General features: G+C 43.7%; 1 protein-coding gene and 1 long non-coding RNA gene across 3 annotated transcripts in view; one reads left to right on the forward strand and one right to left on the reverse strand.

Moving 5' to 3' along the window:
* Positions 1–1,537: 1,537 nt before the first annotated feature.
* LOC122862734 lies at positions 1,538–7,712 on the reverse strand. The gene is made up of 2 exons (XR_006374838.1): positions 4,991–7,712; positions 1,538–4,655 (listed from the first exon to the last, which is right to left on the reverse strand). It is a non-coding gene; the product is annotated as an uncharacterized LOC122862734 (long non-coding RNA).
* The window catches only part of LOC122862731 (prospero homeobox protein 1-like), a 35,736-nt gene continuing 18,381 nt past the window's right edge, over positions 1,546–18,900 (forward strand). Inside the window, exons 1-4 of one of the 2 annotated variants that reach the window (XM_044168337.1) lie at positions 1,546–4,608; positions 7,719–9,791; positions 13,673–13,780; positions 18,551–18,745. In XM_044168337.1, coding sequence (XP_044024272.1) covers positions 7,785–9,791; positions 13,673–13,780; positions 18,551–18,745 — 2,310 coding nt within the window. In that variant the 5' untranslated portion in view covers positions 1,546–4,608; positions 7,719–7,784. Of the gene's footprint in view, positions 4,609–4,628; positions 4,897–7,718; positions 9,792–13,672; positions 13,781–18,550; positions 18,746–18,900 lie in introns of those variants that run through there. The other variant, XM_044168338.1, reaches the window with a different exon arrangement.

Raw genomic sequence — 18,900 nt, forward strand, 5'->3', positions numbered from 1 at the left:
TGTTCGTAAGACATGTTGAGTTAACTCAAACTTTAGAATTCGCTGCGTTATTTTCTGCTAAAGAAATGCCAAATATGTAGCTAATTTCGAGGATTTTACACATGGCTAAGACTAATTACGTTGTTTGGAATATATCTGTGGTTTTAATGAGTTTGACTGCAGCCATATTCCCATTAGCCTCACTGAGCAGCATTCTTTTAATTGCCTATTATTTCCAGTGCAGGCCAGACATGGAGCCTTATTTAATGTTAGAGCAAACAGGTATTTTATTACATGTTGAAAACAGGATTTGTTAATATCTAGAAGTGTTGCAATACTGTGTTTTATCACTCAGACTGTGAGGGCCAAGTGTGTGTGTGTGTGTGTGTGTGTGTGTGTGTGTGTGAGAGAGAGAGAGAGAGAGAGCGAGCGCAAGCGTAGAGATGGTCTAGAGACAGAATGTGTTTGTGTATAAATGCAAATTCTTAAATATGAGAGTATGGAAATGCTTATGTATATGGCATATTATTGTTGCTGAATATGTATTATGAGGTTACACAGTCTTTGATTGGTGTAGGCTATATTCTCATTTTTCACCGTCACGTTGTCATACATTTGCTTCTGCAACAATGGTCAATACCCATTCATGCAAATAAAGCATATTTGAGCGAGTGTGTGTGTGTATACATGCAGTATGTCTCATTGAATGGCTTGTGTAAAACAGGCCATAGAGGATGACCAACTTCTCTTTCTCTCTCTCTTTTTCACGTGCACACACACACTCACACACATGCGCGCGCCTCCATAATCATCACTACTTGTAGCCTAGAAAAAGGGATGTGGGTCACACTCTGCCAGCTATCACAGCCCTATAGCAGCCAAGGAGTAATATCATAATAATAATAACATGTATGTACATTTCTGTTATTTTAGTACAGAAGTGTCTTATATGACGTTCAGGTAATGCAGACTCCCTTTTTCGAAATGGGTTTTGCCTTGACAACAGAAACAAGTGTACACATTTTCCTCCAGCATCCTCTTCTTTGGTGGTGAAAATACATTAAGTGCTGGACACGAGGCCCAACAAGGACTGTAGAGGCTCTGAGAGTCAGACGCCTACTCACTTATTACACTCGGGCAAATCCTGCATCCTCCTCTCCTCTCCTATGTCCTGTCTCCTAAACCTTTTTACTCAGGGACCCGGAGACCTCTCTGGAACAAAACAGCTTTTAGCGCTACCATCTCTCTCTGCTTGTGTTTTCGCGAATAGCTCTCTCTCTCTCTCTCTCTCTCTCTCTCTCTCTCTCTCTCTCTCTCTCTCTCTCTCATTTCTCTAAAAAAACCTCTATGTGAAAAGAAATGGAGCTGTTGTAGGAGCTCATCAAGTCATTATCTGATTAATGCCATTTTATAACCGCTGCTGCTCAAGAGATTGCTTCTTCTCCCGAATAATAATCATTATTTCAATAATAATTCATGTAACTTAAATCCAGGAAACCTCAGTTTGGTTATGTTTGTTGATTTTCTGCATTCAATTCGTTCCAAAAATAAGACGAAAGACAAAGAATACTGTAATAATTAAATAATAAAAGCAATAATAATAAAAAACAACAATAACAATAAGAAGAAGAATGGAAAGACAGTTGACCCGTCGTTGATCCAAATTAATACTGAGGAAAAAGAGGCCACTGGCTCTTCTCCACTCCGGCATACCATCACCAAGTGCACCCACTTATTATCACTTAATTGTGGTCAGAATGTGATTTAAAAAAAAGTACCTTTATAACACCTCTGGGAGAAATATTGTTTTCACTGCCTCCCTCATTCTGCTTTTGGGCCCAACTCTAATAAATATGTCAATAAATTCAGCCATCAGTGCGCAATGCCAGAGCGCATTATCAGTCTTGGGCATCGAGGTGTGTCGCACTCGACCCAAAAGCGCGGGGGGGGGGGTTTGAAATAAATACACGGGTTGATCCACCTGGAATGGGCCGCGATAAGAGCAGCCAGTGTTAACCAACACGTTTCCTCTACACCTCATCCGAGTCTTCCTTTTCCAAACACGCGTTTCTTTAATGTCCCGGCCTGTTTTTCCAGCCCGTGTGCGCACCGACGGCACCCAGGGGAGCCGAGGCCAAATCAGCCACAGGCCAGTGAGGGAGAAGGGGGCCGGGACACCTGCTTTGGAAAAGACACTCCAGACACTAAACTTTGCTGACTTCGTTGCAATTCGTTCGTCCTAAAAAACACTTGCTTGCGACATGGAAAAGAGACTCGCCTTTTCCCTTTTGGCACCTGACAGAGGAGTATATGGAAAATAAGATTTATCGTTAAGTACTTTAGGATCCTGTTTGTGCAGAGGATAAAAAAAGAAGATTCTGCGTGCAACAAATGAATCCAAAGTGAAAAGCTGGAAAAACAAAAAGGGCAAAAGCACGCTGATCTGATAACAGTAGCCTAGTGCATGAACAACCCTTTCTTTACTGACTTCAGATAATTGACGGATACGAATAAATGTAACTTCATTCACTAATAATAATAGTGATAATAATACACACATACATACATGCATATTTTTTTACGTTAGTTATGAAATAAATGTACAGGTAATTTCTTGCATGTGCTTAATACGAAGCTTACGCTTTCTATAATTGCAGAAACGCAGGCTGAGCCAGGGGGATGTGACCTGTATTATCCAGAAATATCGTTAGAGACGATGAAAATAGAATTCTCTTATGTAAAGATTAATTTCAGTGGCACAAAAAATCTAATATTTCCTAAATAATATTACTAAATAATGTGTGTGCACACATGTTGTAAAGGTCGAAGGCTAAAATATTTGCAGAGCGCATAAACTGCAGTATAATTATAAGTATCCAATTTGTACGGATGCATGAGGACGAGGACGAGCAGCCGTCATCATTTCATAAATCAGAAGCGTCAAACAGGTTTTTCTGTGGAAAGGATCAGATGTCAGTGTCCGCAGGGTTCAGCCTTGCAGGTGGGGAAGTTTCAAAGGGAGAAAAAAATCTAATAATTCACTGAAAATGTTTAGAGTTGCAAACATAAAGGTGGATTTTTGTTTTCATTTACTATCAGTTTTACTTCATAATCATTTGTGATGACAGTGCAGTCGCACGGGGACATTTTCGTGGCAGGCTGTGGATCCGAGTGACAGACGTTTCATGATGATATTCGGCTCTTCACTGAGCATTTCACAAAGAGACGTTTAGCTCTCCTCAGATATTGGCTTCCCTGGATAATCTGAATTCCAAAGCAAAGCTCAGAGCCTCTGTGCTGCTTTGCTTGTTCATAAATCAGACTTTGCTGCAACCAATGAGAAAACTCTGCACGTAAAATATCTCTACATGCCACTTTGAACCTCCAATACCCAAGTGACCCACCACTGTTACTCCCTTAGAGAAGCTGCAGTCTAAATGTGTACCAGTTCTCTTTGCAGAACAAAATGTATATACTGATGTTTAAAATATAAACGTTATTCAGACACATTGAAAGATCAAATTACAAAATTGGCAATCATTAAAAATGACTGAGCTTGAAGGAGTGCTAATGCGTTTTAACAGACTCGCATAAACATGCATTAACAGGAGCGTTAAAAAAGTCGTTTGGATTGTAAAATAGACTGTTAATTTGGATGTGTACTGCCACAAGGAAGCTGGAAGGTGTCTGAAAACATTTGCATTAAAACGGTACAAAACTATCTGTCTTAACAATTCATTTAATGTTACATTCGTCATGCATTTTTTTTAAATGTAATGAAAAAATCTACAACAGGGATAAATAATCTCACTGGTTGCCAAACAAATCAAGTATGTATAATTTATCAGTTATTATCGTGAAACTGCTCTTATTCTGATTTTTTTTTTAAGTATTGACACTTTATTGAAACTCTCTTGGAATCAAGCAGCACTGACACGTTACCAGTTATTAGGCTATAGAAACCCTCCCATAAGACTTTAAGAATAAATAACGTAATTAAATTGTGGGCTATGTGTTTTATTGCGGCTAAGGTAGTGTAATGTCAAGGTGCGTAACGATTCTTACTCGCGCAGTCGGTGATTTGGGAAGAAAGAGATTAGTAGCCTAAGAGTGGTATTTCCTTTTTTCCTCTCTCTCTCTCTTTAGTTGCATGCTCAAGTCCCATTCTCTGGACAAGTTCAGTGCGTTGTTCTCCGGACCGGACGGACGCTTCTTATTGGTAGGTTGCGACAGTTACATCACGCCGCTCATGACGCGCACGTCTTCCTGTTTCCTTCAGCCGTGTCTTAAAGTGAATCTTAGTGGCGGAGGAGCGCTCCAGCATCCAGTCCTCTGCATCCAGTGCGCCTCGGAGACGCACACACAGCCTCTCTCTCTTCCACTCTCTCTATGTCTCTCACTCTTTTAGTCACAGCAGAGGATAGAGGGAGAGACCGACGCGCAAGAGCTCTTTTCATCTTCTATATTTTTCCTATTTTGTTCCTTTCGGTCGCGTCGCTGACTTTTTTCCAGCTCTTCCTTCTCTGAGCAATTGTTATACCCCAGCATCCAGCAATCCGCCGTGTTCTGCGTATATTCTCTCTTTTTTTTGCCGTAGGAGTTCAGGCTGTCCCCCTCTTCATCCAAAGGGTAAGTAACCTTGTCCTCGGATACCTCCCTCTCTTGTTCTGCCTCGCCTGCGTACGGTGGGCGGAAAAAATAAACAAATCAAACATCATTAACGGGGAAATTTATTCTGGTGATCAACAGCTAGGCTAATCATATCTATATGAAATTATTTGCTCTGTTTCGTCCCCCTCATCTTGATATGTGGTAAGAGTTGCGTGAGCAGCCCGTATTTTTGCGAGGATGATTTGCGGACGGTAGCCCAACCTTCCTCATCAAAGCGGAGATCAAGTTGATTTGCAACTTTGCGAAGTAAGTTTTGGGAAGCGTGTGGGGGTTTTTTTGCAACGGGAGGCATGATTTAAAAACATGAGTTGATTTTATACGAAAACTAAGATTTAGCTACCTGGATTTGATCTCTCCGGTTGAAAACCGTGGATTTGCTATCACCTCATATTGTCTTTGTCCTGTGGGCTAAATCTTATTTTAACACCTCATACAAGCGTTTTTATTTACACAGAATCCTTATCCAGGCAGTTCCGGAGCTTGTCAGGTCTCCTGTTTTGTGATTTTGGTGTCTATCTTTTGCGGCAGCACTTTTGGACAACTGTGATAAAACGATGCCAGGATATTGTTTAAAGTGAACGCAACTCTGTCTCTCATAGGTTTTGATATAGTCTGTCCATTGACCATCAAATGTGGAAAGAAACAGCCAGGTCTCACTTTTAGCATCTTTTAGCGTAAATGTTGTTAGACTTCAAGTTCAACTGTACATTATTTTAATTTAGGCCAAGTTTCAAATCTTCATTCATCATTTTTTTACTTTTTGTTTCTCAGGTTCGTTTTAGGTTTTCAAAAGACAATAGAAGGTCTCCAGTGAAGAAACAGGTTTAAAAGATCGGATGAAGATCTATAAAAGTTGGAGTGAACATCTACAGCTCGTTGTTCATTTGTGTAGTTCATAGCTTGAAATTGTTGAAAGGTTTTTTAACGAGAGTGAGAGTGCGCATGGGCAATGGCAGAGACAGGTGCGCCGTCGGAACAGACAGGTGCTGGTGACTATTTCAAGCTCATTGTTAAGATCCTGAGGCGATCAAGTCAAGTTTTTTTCTTGGAGATGTATCACCTCTTGTCTGAACTGCTGGATGTGGCTGTCAAGACTTGGGCCAAAGCCATTTATCAAAGGGTTTTATTTTAGAATACTGGTGTCACTTCAATATGACGGTTTTTAGGGGGGAAACATTTAATCCAACCTGTTCTTCCAGGACATTTGGACGTTTCAAGTTTTATCTTGTCAATTTACAAAATGTCAATTTACAAAATGTTTTTTCAGAGTGAAAAACCTGCCAATGCATGTCACTTGTGTGGTGCATCATACTACACAGCTCTAACAAAGCCAGCAGCAAAGTTGTGTGTGTGCGCCTGTGTGTGTGTACAGTGTGATTGTGTCTGTGAGGCTAAGTGATAAGAAAGAACCCTTTCTTTTTTTAAAAAATATCTTTTCATATGCATCGATAATATTAAAAAATACAATTTCTTTTAGTTAGAGCAAGCAAATACTTAGTTAAACAAAATGTTTTTAAATCTCCCTAGAGTTCAGTTTTCCCTGTTGTTTGCCCCCACTTACCACTGAAACTGAGCCTTCAAATTAGATGTCTTTGGCTGGCTTTTGTCATAGAATATCATAGCAAAATCAGACGTAGATCTGTCATTTGACATTTTTGTACTTAGAATTTTACTTTGCAGATCTATCTTAAAGTCTACCTAAATCAGTGTAACGTTTTATTATATTTGCGACCTGTAAAATTGAAGTCAAAAAAAGAATACTGTATTTGTATTTGTTATATTTTATTCTTTTTTACTGAGCCACTGTGAGTCTCAATAAGGGCTGGTGTTTTCCAAAAGAGTGTAAAAAGAAAAACTGTAAATTGCTGCACCACTTTTGCCACTTTTATGCTGTTACGAAAACATTGCCAAATTTATAAATTTACTAACCTCAGAAATATTTTAATTTTTTAAAGAGAGACACGCAGATTATATAAATAAATTGTCTCTGATAATATCACTACATTTGAGATTGGATGCATCTGATATGGCTCTGACTAAGACACTGCCACCGCTGCTTACATAGCATTATTGATGCAGGCCTGTACTGACAAAACGTTTTTCTTTCAGAGGGGCATTAGCGTTTTTGTAAGAGCGCTTTAAATTGCTCCTTGCCAGAGTTGACCCTTGTGACCTATTCATTTGAGCAGAATTAACTGCCCTTGCCAGATGAAAAGACAAACAAAAAACACAGAAGTGAGCTCACGCTGGCACCAAAATCAATAGGCCTATTTTGTGTTTCTTTTATGTGTCACTCTCCCCATTGCTTAAGATATGATGGCCATATTGATTAATGCGAACACAGGACTTGCATTTTAAAATTACACAATGTGTAAAATGAGAATATATTGTTGAACTGATCAAACGATAGTTCACTTACTTAACAGGATTTAGTAAAGTGCATATAAAGACATTTACAATGTCATTGTCTCCCCTTGTACCACTTTGTTTTTTAGATACTCTTAACCCTATTTCTTTTTGTTTTATTTTATGAGTTAATAGTTTCTATGTTGGCTCCCACCACAAAAAAATGGAAATGAGGACAAGTACTTAAGTAATTATCATAATTTTATGCAGCTTTGTGTTCCGTGGGAACTGGTTCAGTGTCGCGCGGCGTGTAACAGGGGACAGGATAAAATGTAGGACTTTGCCCTGGAATGTTGAGCCAAGGCCTATTTCTGACCCCATCTTGCCTGTTCCCATTACCCCTCTGTCACTGGTGCTTATTGCCTAAATGTAACCATGAATGTACCTGTCCTTGTAGAAGCATATTAGGAGAGACTGCCTGCTGGCTTGAGACAAAACTCTTCATTTTATATCCATAATGTCGGCTAATGCAGTTTTCTAAAGGTCGATAGACTTTCATTGTTTCAGTCTATCAAAAACATTCAAGCTTTTCTGTTCAATGTAGATTTGGTTTTGAAATTGAAGTGTTCTAGGACATGTCCTGCCTGAGTGAACGAGTGACTTAGATTCTTAAAATATCTTTCACTTTGGTGAGTCATGCATTTGTGAATTTTTGCCTACAGGTACTCAAAGGCTTTGATCCTAGAGGACTGGGTTTGTGGGATATGGCCCAATAGCAGCAGCCCGTGATGCCGGACCATGACAGCGACTCCCTCCTGAACAGACAGACCAAGCGAAGACGTGTGGACATTGGTGTTAAGAGGACCGTGGGCAGCACAGCCTCCTCCACAGCAGCAGCCACAACAGCAACCACTGATAACATTGCCCGCGCCAAAGCAGCCATTTTCAGTGCCATGAACTCTCTGAGCTCCCACTCTCACCACGGATCAGACACCGACTCCATGGAGTGCTCTGTAGTGCAGCCACATGGTGGGCCTGGCGTTGTATCAGCCAACGATAGTGAGTCCAAGTCCAATGTACTCCGAAAGCTACTGAAGAGGGCCAACTCATACGAGGACACAATGATGCCCTTCCCTGGCACCACCATTATCTCCCAGCTTCTCAAGAATAACATGGCTAAAAATGGAGGAGGACCCGAGAGGGGAGAAAGAGGGGACAGGGGTGATAGAGGGGATGCTGGGTTCCCTGGATCAGGGCTGTCCAATGCAAGTTCAGATGCTCCCCAGGAGGATGTCTGCAGTAACTCCTCCCAGGACAGCACCCCTCAAGAGTGCTTGTCACCGTTTGGTCGTCCTCCTGGCCTGGCCACCTTTGACATTGAACGTCTTAATGATGAACACCTGCGTGCCAAGCGAGCCCGTGTAGAGAACATTATACGTGGTATGAGCCACTCACCCAGTGTGGTGGTACCTGCTTCTTCCCGTCATGAGCATGACCATGAGATGGATGGTGAAAGGGAGATGGAGCTAGACTGCCCACCCCCTCAGTCTCAGCAGCAAGCCCCCAGCAGCCCACGGGGAGGCGAGGTGTGCAGCAGTAGCAGCCGAGAGAACAAGCGTAAGCAGCGTCTGCCTCAGCAGCAACAGCAGAGCTTCACCCAGCTGGTGTGCCAGAGGAAGGAACAGAAACAAGAGGAGCGACGTCAACTGAAGCTGCAGCTGGAGGACATGCAGAAACAGCTACGCCAGCTGCAGGAGAAGTTCTTTCAGATCTATGACTCAACCGACGACTCAGAACACAATGACCTCCACAATGACCTCCACAATGACATAGGAAACATGTCTGAGGACAGCCCAGCCAGGTCTGACACCGGCGGCGATGACCGGGGTGGAGATGACTTGCGCTCTGACAATGAGATGTCTGACCTAGACCCTGGCCATTTCCTGGACAGGGCGCGGGCATTGCTTCAGGAGCAGGCCCTGCTGGCGGACAGAGAGAAGCCAAGAAGAGAGGGGCTCAGCCGAAGTAAAGGACAGGGAGGTCCAGGCTCCTCCATGCATGCTGAAGGTAAACAGCTGGCAGAAACACTGAAGCAGGAACTCAATTCAGCCATGACCCAGGTGGTGGACACAGTGGTGAAGGTGTTTGCCAAGCCTCCACGCCCTACACCCCAGCAAGCCTTCCCCCCGCTTTCCATACCTCCTGAAAGATTTCCCACTGTTGTCAATGGAGATAACCCCAACTTCCACACCGCCAACCAGAGGCTGCAGTGCTTCGGCGATGTCATCATTCCCAATCCACTAGACCCCTTTGCCAGCATGCCCGGGATGCCAGGCGCCACCAATGACCAAACCGAGGCACTGCCCTTAGTCGTGAGGAAGACACCCAGTGAGCACCACCACCACCAGTCCTCAGCTGTGGGTGCACATGGCGGGCACCACCACCCCGCCCTTCACCCCTCCTCGCTCTCTGCCTCTATGGGCTTCAGCCCCCCATCCTTCAGACACCCGTTTCCACTGCCTCTCATGGGCTACCCTTTCCAGAGTCCCCTTGGTGCACCCACAGGTGGCTACACAGGAAAGGACCGTTCCTCACCAGACTCCATGGACCTGTCCCGAGAGACCACCAGCCTAAGGACCAAGATGGCATCAGGTCACCACCTGGGGCACCACCATCGCTCTTGTTCACCAGCGCACCCTGGCAGCACAGCCGAGGGACTCTCCCTGTCTCTCATCAAGTCTGAGTGCGGTGACCTCCAGGACATGGCTGACATCTCACCTTACTCAGGCAGCAATGTATCCTTTAAAAAATTTGGGTGGTGTGTGTGTGTGTGTGTGAGTGTGTGTTTTGGGGGGTTTGAAAGGCAATAATAAGTGAATGTGTGTGACTCTGATGTTTTAAATCTACGTGATCCAGTTCAGACCAGCTCACGCCTGTGTAAGCCAGGAAAAATCTGATTTCAGGTGGTAATTCCCTGTAGAGACAGGTGCGAAACATTGCATCTGAACCACAAAGACTTAAAAATCAAATCTTTTTTAGCCTGTTTGAAACTAGCCTAAGAATCTGAGAAATTGTTGATGAATCACTTTTCCTCCCACTGCTGTTCTGTTCTCCATTGTACTGCATTGTTGTTTTTATTTTTATACTGATACCTCTTCCTTCTCACAGCACCGTACAGCCTCTTTCTTCCATCTTCAGTCCTAAGTGCTTTAAAAGCTTTCTTGTCACATATCACTTACTCACAAAGATTAGGTCCCCACGACATTTACTGCCCCAATTCCTTTTATAAAAAAATGGCCTGAAAGAACAAGGAGGGAGATAGCATTCCGAAACTTGGCACACAATGGTGTTATATAGCCTCCCTTATAGTTTAACCCCAGTGTGCCCCAATCATGCCCTACGGATAAAGAGGCTATCCCCTATGGGAGGCTCAAATTGAATCCCCCAGGGACTCAGGACTAATAGCTTAAACAGATACATTCAGTCCCTTCTCTGTTTCCCCTATACCTCCTTAGTCCCTAAGTATTCAACACCCCTTAACCCTTATGAAAGTTTGATTCGTGTCACACTGGTTGTCCTTAGAAAGCTTTGTCTTCAAGTCATTAACATTCATTACATGCTTAAGAAATAATCAAACAGCTTTTTACCTGTTGGGGCTTTATTAGTTAAGTGAATATGTGTATTTAACACTTTGGATGTCTTGTTTTTGCTATTGTGTGCACCTGAGTGCCTGGCCTTTTTCGAGTGCGTGTGTGTATTTTTGTGTGTGTGCGCTTGTCACAAAAGCTTCGCCTGAGGACTCAGTAAAGATGTATATTTATGATTGCTTGTGTTTTCTCTTGTGTTCCTCTTATCATCCATCGCTGTTGTAAAAAGCCCACAATCATTGTCGTTTCTTTTCTCTTTTTTTCATTTCATAAAGATCTGTCAACAGCCCGGGGGGCCCTTCGGCTGTTGCTTGGCAGCCAAATACTTCTTTTTTTGTTTTCCCTCCCTGCAACCCCCCCTCCTCCCTGTCTTTTCTTTGAAGCGGACGTTAACAGGTGTTTGCAGTGAGCTGTTTATCTTTCATTACCTCGCCTTGTCTTGTCTTCTGACCCAAGGGTGAACGCTTTCCAGAGATCCATAATCCTTTGCTTCTACGAGCTCCCGATGGAGGGATGAAAAGAGAAAAGGGAGAGAGACATACAGAGACTGAGAGAAAGTAGAAAACAATCAAACAATAACCACATATGCCAGATGCTGTGGCTTTCATTGTAGCATTTATAAATTCAGGGCATTAACAGATGTACTCCCCTAAATGGAAAGAATAGGCAGAACAACATGTCCACATGTGTTTTTTTTATTTTTGATTCCCAGAGTTTATTCCACAGGTTTAGGAACAAAGTTTGGCATTTACAAGATATAGTTTTGAACATATTTTATTATAATTTGTTTGACGTTTATGAATCAGTTTATTTGCATTTGTACTCTCTCTGTTTATAGCTGGTTCCACCGATGTAGAATTTTTTGATATTTCTGTAGCTTTCTTTTTTTCCTGGAGCCTCAGAAGCCAGAGACAGCCTGTCAGACATTTTGCGAGGTGTGTTCAAGTTCACCAGCTCTCGGCAGCGTTAAGGAGCAGATGGCTGCTATCAATTTCCTCATTTGTTCTCAGTCCGACTCCAAATATTCTTGTCCTTACACCTGGAATTATGAAGTGGAGCAGCTATTTTCCTCTCATGACTTTGGGCTTTGGGGAAGTGTTGTGAGAATGATGATGTCTTGTCAGATGTGGCAGGCGAACAGTGGGCCAGCTGGTATGAGTGCACCATCATGACAAAATAATAGCCTCGCACGCCACCCCTAAGTCCAATCACAATTACATTTGCAAGCTGTGAGTGAATTGGAGATGAAAATGCCTCATCAGGAGATATGAAGCTTCTTAATTGTCGTCTGAAGGGAGGTGATATTGTGTTTATGGCTGGAGAGGTAAAACCTTGACGTCTTTGTTTTAAAATAATTTTTAATTTCAATGATAAGGGGAAAGCGATGCTAATCCTAATTGAAAAAGCAAAAACAAATTAATCTAAGTGTAAGTGCACAGCTTTCACAGCAAATAAATCCCACCTTGCCTTACTGAAAAAGAGCTCTCTTTTCCTCTGTCTCTCCCTCTCCCTCTCGCTGTCTGAGGATCCATTGTATCCCCTCCACTTGGAGCAGATGGTGTGGTGTGGAGAGTGAAGTGCTGCTCTTTTGGCCAGGCCTGACAGAGTAACACCAGTCTGCCAGGGTTTCCCCCACAAGACCCTCGCTGCGTATACAACTAACTCTCTCTCTCTCCCTCTCTCTCACTGAATCAGACAAAGTAGACAGGGTCTTTAAGGAGCCAACCCAGTGTGGTTCAGCATTTGCTGGCTTTGCTGTGTAACCCTGAGGCCAAGGGCAATCCAATCTAGCAGCTGATGCCTTCTTCCCACTCTATAGTTACAGCTACATCTGGACACTTGACTGATTTTAACTATCACAGCCACCCCTGTAGATCATAAATAATGTCAAGCAATGTATTTTGTCCACTCAAGTGTAAACAGTCTTCATGAAAACTTTGGGCTGTATCTTCTGTGTAATTTAAAGCCCTGTCTTGCTTCTACTTGATGAAAACCCTTGTTGAAACAGCCTGAGGTTTTAACATGCAGCCCGCCCCCATCCCCTTTCCCTTTTCAATGTCTTATCCTCCAGATTGATATTATCAGATGCATTATACGGCCGTTAATTCACCATGGAAATGGCTTGGGCCATTCGGTGGCGCAGATGTGTTTCAGTCCCCCCATCACTGGCTGAGTCCAAAGCCTCAGAGCCCCTCTTCTCCTTCTCCTCCTCCTTCTTTTGCTCCTCCAAGGGTTTGGCAGCGGCAGAGAGGCTGGGGGGTAGGCGTGGAGCAGAGGGAGGAGGAGGGGGATGTAATTGAAGGTTGGAACCATACTATCCCTCAAGGTGCCCCCACCAGCCCATCTCCATCCTCTCTGCTGTTCAATCCAGGCGATCCATTAGGAAGACAAGGCCCCTGACATGTATTTGAATATGGCCTATGTGAGTGTGAGAAGGTTTTTCATGTTGCTTGGGACAGTGTTTGGGACTATCTCCTAGACCTTGTTTTGTCACTGATATGAAGCCAATATCAGACAGTCATATTCAGGCTTGGCATATGTTGTCGCCAAGCCATTAGGCCTTCTTGCCCGTCACTGCCGTTAACTGCTGTCTTTGTCTGTGATATGCAAATGTCTCCTTTTTTCTTCTTCCTTTTTTTGGGTGGAGGTTAGCGCAGGGTGTAGGCAAAGGCGTTTGCTTACTTTGACTGTGAAATGAGCCTCCTTATGTAAAAGCATCGGCTGTAGTGCTGGCCAGCGTTTTATTTACCATGACGCTCTCACACCTGATACGGACAATGCTAATTGCAAGCAAATGGTTTTGCTTTGGTGCACTGTCTTCAGCCCCCCCTCCAGCAGCCCTACATTCATGCCTGAAAGGAAATTTGGTTACCCATCATCCAAATGATCATTTCTTGCCAATCTTACTGCCAATTATTAGCATGCACATATTGTATTTGTGATAATATCAGCAGCTACATTTGCTTGATCCACCATTAGTTATTTCTCTCCAAACAGTTGTTAATGTCCTTAACAGCAGCTATTTTCAGATCCAAGAGGGTCTCTCCCCCAATCATCTGAAGAAGGCCAAGCTCATGTTTTTCTACACCCGCTACCCAAGCTCTAATATGCTCAAGATGTTCTTCTCTGATGTCAAGGTAAGTCTAAACATGTTCTTCCTCTTCAGTCCTTTTAGCTTACAAACTTTGCCAATATCTCCATTTTTAATTTTTGTACACTATGACTGTCTCTATGCGGCTATTTTCACACTCATTTGTTGTACCTTAATCTTCTTGAGATGGTGACTTCTTTTGCTGCGTGTAACAAGTGTAAAGATGGATGACACTCCGTTGCCTCTGTTTTCTCTTTTCTGTCTTTTTCCGCTTTTCTTCCTTGTACATTTTTAACATATCTGCTTTAAAAGGGGAAGTTTGATTTATTATTTGTGCCAGCTTCAGTTGCCGTGAACAGTGTATGCTTGTCTGTCTTGAAATGAGTCCCTTTCCCTCACTAAGTTATGGTTTTATGCAAAAGATGAAAGAAGAGGAAGTTGAATGGGTTTACATGAGGGAGCTGAAGAGCCTATGAGCATTCTAAAGATAAAGAGAGGGATGAGTAATGGAGGGGTGGAGAGGGCAGAGAGGAGGATGGAGCCTAGAGACGGAGGAGTGGTTATCTGAGCAGGTGTAGTGAGGATAGAGGGAGGGGAGGAGAGAAAGAGTTGGTTTACGGAACATGGCAAGGATGAGCGTTAGCTCTACTGGGAGTTTAATGAAGGAAATTTTAAAACAAAGCACAATATGTAAGCTGCACAAAAAAACAAGAACAACAACACAATGGCCGTTATAGTGTGCACGACCGAGTGTGTTCGTGTTGTTGTTGTTGTTTTGTGTGTGTGCCCCTCTCGGACCATACGGAGGGGTAAACACTGTGACATATCCAGGCCATCTTATTCAAATCAGAAGATAAAGGTCCCCTTTTTTCCCAGCTGCCCCCTCTTGGATGCCGCCGCCACCAACCATGACTCGCGGGTCACATGATTTTCTCTCGGCACATCATTGGTCAGGTTGAAAAGGAGGGTACATGTTGGCAAAGCGGGTAGACACCTGTAAATGTTGATTCGTTACAAAACTCCTTAATATTAAAGTATCCCACTACTATTAAGACTACTGTGACTTTTGGTGTTTTTGAAATGTTTTGACAGATGTGTCATAATACCATTGTTGTTGCTGCTAACGGCAGCCTATGGTATCATCCCACTAGCTTTAAGACATCTCATTATTATTGCAGATGTTGTTTTGATCAAGGGTGAATAATTATAATAGATTAATGAACAGATTAAATAAAGATATTCAGTCATTTAATAAAGTAAAGGGTGTGTGGATGTACTGTATATTAATTATAGGCTGTTTGGACCTTGATGTATTGTAGATATACATTTTCCTTTAATTTTTAAACAAACACAACCTGACACACACACACACACACACACACACACACACACCTTGCTTTCTTTGTCTATCTCTCTTTGGTTCTTTTAGAGACAAGCCTCAGTATTTGGGCCAGTCATGTGCTGTGGAGTAGCGGAGGTCAGGAGGGTTTTCCCTTTTCTATATGTCATTCCTTCTCTTTTCTTTTTTTTTCGCTGATGGTGTGGCATGGTATGTATGCCTCGCCGGGGTCGGGGAGAAAGAAAAGCCAGCCGCTGGATTTGAGTCGCCGCAGTAACAAAAGCCTGCTTTCCAGGGCCGCTTTTTGTGTGCAGTCAGCCAATAGGCAGCTGGAGATTATCTCCCACAATTCACCCCTGCGAAAACAGGAAACGTTGGAAAGCCCTGATGACTGTGAAGGGGCTTACGAGAGAGAGAGAGAGGGAGAAAGAGAGGGAGAGAGGCCCGTACAGGCTTCTCTGTCTTTCTGCTCTCCTCTCCGGTTGTTCTGGATGTAGCTTAGCACTCTGAGGTCATCTGTGTGCTTTCTGCTCCATTGTTGACCACTATGTCAGAGAAAGTGTTGGCTTTTCATCCAAATGCTTTTCAGCATTTCTTTCATTTCATTTCACATTTTCATCCTAAACCAAAAGACAAAACCAATTTCATTCTACATACTAATAAATTAGCTGATGTGTGTGTAGATGTTTGGGACTGACAGTCAAAGCGCCTGAATACTTTTGGCAGGTGACTAATATAGTTTCGACCAACGATACTTGAGTGTTTTCCTATTCTGGACTTAAGTATGCGCCTGTGCATGAGCAGAACATGTGTGTGTGTGTGCATGCCACTTTCTATCTTGTGCTGTTAGCACTAAGCGCTGACCTTTCACAGGCTCTTGAGTGTGAGTGTGAGAAACACGCTCTCGCTGTCTCTCTCTCATCTGCCTCTCAGCCAGGCACACACACACACACACACCCTTATACACACTTACATGCTCAAACGCTGTTCGTCGACTCAAACACACACACACGCAGACACACATTTTCCTCACTGCATCTCATGTCTGTGCTGGCTGACCCCTGCCAGCTTTTATTAAGGAGCTGCAGTGATGTGCTCCTTTGAACCAATTCCCTCCTTTTACACTGAACACACTCATCCTTAGCTTCTATCAGGGGTCCTCAGTCCCCCACCAGCAACTTAATGAACCAAGACTGCTGGAAGCTACAGGGGAACTTGCCAAAATTGAGTCCCTGAGTGTGTTGGGAGCAGTTGATGCGGATATAATGCAAATTAGTGTATTTATCTGCATGTACAGTAAATATTGTATCTTGTGTGTGTTCTGTGCTGTGATTGAGCCACAGTTCAGTTTGGTTGCACAGGCCCTAATACATCTTCTCCTGAGCTGTCGGTATAATAAAGTAATCCTTGTCCAAAGTGACAAATCTATTCGTCACTCGACTGCAGTGACACCAAAGGTCTCCGGCATGAGCGATGGTAACTCTTTCACAGACTTTAATCTCAGTATGTAGTGCTCAATTTCGCACGCGCCCAGATGCATGTACGCACACATGCTTGCAAAGATCAACACCAATTCACTAATGTCTCAGTTTCACACCCAATAAGACTTGTTCTGATCTTACACCCGAGGAAAGGTGTATATTACACTGACAACTTGAATGAAAGTGTTTTTGTGCTCAGTCACACTCCGACTGTCTGCTATATTGTGTGTGTTTAAGAATAGCCCTGTGCAGCCGATGTATTTGTAAGTGTCAGTAGTTTGTTTGTTTGACACTCCGATGTCACGACCCCAGCTTGCTGACTACTCACGTTCCGACCCTCTGCCCCCCCATCACCACCACCACCAGCGAAACGCTATTGTCCGACGGCACTGACCTGCACCCGTCCTCCTCTCCTCCCTGCCCCCCCTGCCTCCCTCCCTCCCTCATTTCCCCATTTATGCTCACCCTGCACTTTACGACAGCCACCATGCTACCCCTCCTCTCCCCCCTACATACACCCTCCCAAACCCCTGCCAAACAATGTCAAGCGGACTTATTCTTTTCCACTCCGCCATTATGTCATCTGCTGATCATTCCAGAAAGGCACAGCCCTGTCCTTTAGCCCCATCCCATCTTGGTCCAACTCTTTCCAGGCTTGTGATTCACCAACTTTTCTGCCTGTCTTTCTGTTCTGTCGCCTCGCCCTCCCATCTTCATGTGCGTGTGTGTGTGTTTGACTGCCTTCCCAGATCGCGAAGAGTGTGTGTGCATGTTTGTGCGTATCTGTGTGTTGTCGAACAATAGCCAGAGCCTAATCTCCATGTCAAAACCGCTCTGCCTCCCCAGCGAGCAGTCCGCTCAGCGTTTAGTAGCGTTTTGTCCCCCATTCTTCCAGCACCACAAAAAGAGCAGAGGGGAGGGAGGAGTGAAGGCCTGTGTCTGTGTGTGTTTTTGTGTATGTGTGTGGACGAAGGGTGTGGGTGATGGTTAGGATTATCAAGCTTTCACAGGCTAGAATTTTGAATTTGTGAGATGTAATTTCTGGGAGTCACTGAAGAAGTAAAGGTGTTTGGTATGTTGATATGTTTTTAGGGGTTCAATCAGAGCTTTAAGTGGGGCATTTTAGGGTGACTGGGCTAGGCAGCTATCCTGAGCCCCTGAGGTCCTTATCTAGCGGTTTGGATGTTTAGACAGTCTGTTTTCATTGCTGAGACCAGGCGGAAAAAAAGCCGGGACCAGCCGAGGCTCTTAATAGGTTTACCTCGTCCTATTGAATCCAGTCGAGCGGCACAGATCAGATAGCCACAGTTTTCTCTGCAACGCTTATCATCTCTTTCTCTCTCTTCCTCTTTCTTTTTTGCTCTTTTTCTTCTCCTTTCTTTCTGCCTGGGAGGTGTGGAGAGGGTAGGAGAATCAGGGTGTAATTGGTGAACGGGGTTAAGTACATGTTTGAGCCCCCTGCGGGCCAGGGCGCTTCAGATGATGACTTAATAGTTTTTCTGGTCAATTATGTGTTTGTGGTCTCGCCTCTCTCTCCACTCTCAGGGTTATGATAGGGGGGAGGTCTGCTCCCAGTGGGGAAGATGAACCACACACACACACACCCTCACTCCCCTCCTTGCTGTCTTACTTAATATCTCTATTATCTTCCCTCACTCCACAACCTGTGATCTTTCTTGCTCTCGTCTTTTATCTTTCTCTCTAGGTTTCTTCCCAGTCTTTTAAGTTATCACTTCACGTCTCGACTCCCTGATGTGAAATGACATGTTGTCATCCTCACACTTCTTCTTTTCACTCATACTCAAATCCAATGGCTTAACAAGGTTTAGACATGACAGCCTTTCATCTACACTGCTTGCAGTGCATGAAGAAAATTTACAGATCCCATTGATTTCCACTCAAAATGTCTTTGGATTTCAAGTGATATTTGAGGTTTTTCTTTTCAACATTACTGGCACCCTAAACAGTGCTAACCCCGCCTCATCTCTCATTCCAGTTTAATCGCTGCATAACCTCCCAGCTGATCAAGTGGTTCAGCAACTTCAGGGAGTTCTACTACATCCAGATGGAGAAGTTTGCCCGCCAGTCTATCAATGACGGAGTCACTGGAACAGAGGAGCTGAGTGTCAGCCGCGACTGCGAGCTCTTCCGAGCCCTGAACATGCACTACAACAAGGCAAATGACTTTGAGGTAAACACCAACACTTTCAGCAACTTAATGCAGACCAAACCATTAAAGCTGTATGTTCTCAGTGAGAGGAGGAGCTGCGAGATAATACAGTCCCAATCAAAAAATGTTGAATTTCACCTGATACCTCGTGATGCAAATGGGTAGTGTGACACTAT

The sequence above is a fragment of the Siniperca chuatsi genome, linkage group LG16 (genome assembly GCF_020085105.1).
Source record: "Siniperca chuatsi isolate FFG_IHB_CAS linkage group LG16, ASM2008510v1, whole genome shotgun sequence".
NCBI classification, from domain to species: Eukaryota; Metazoa; Chordata; class Actinopteri; order Centrarchiformes; family Sinipercidae; genus Siniperca; species Siniperca chuatsi.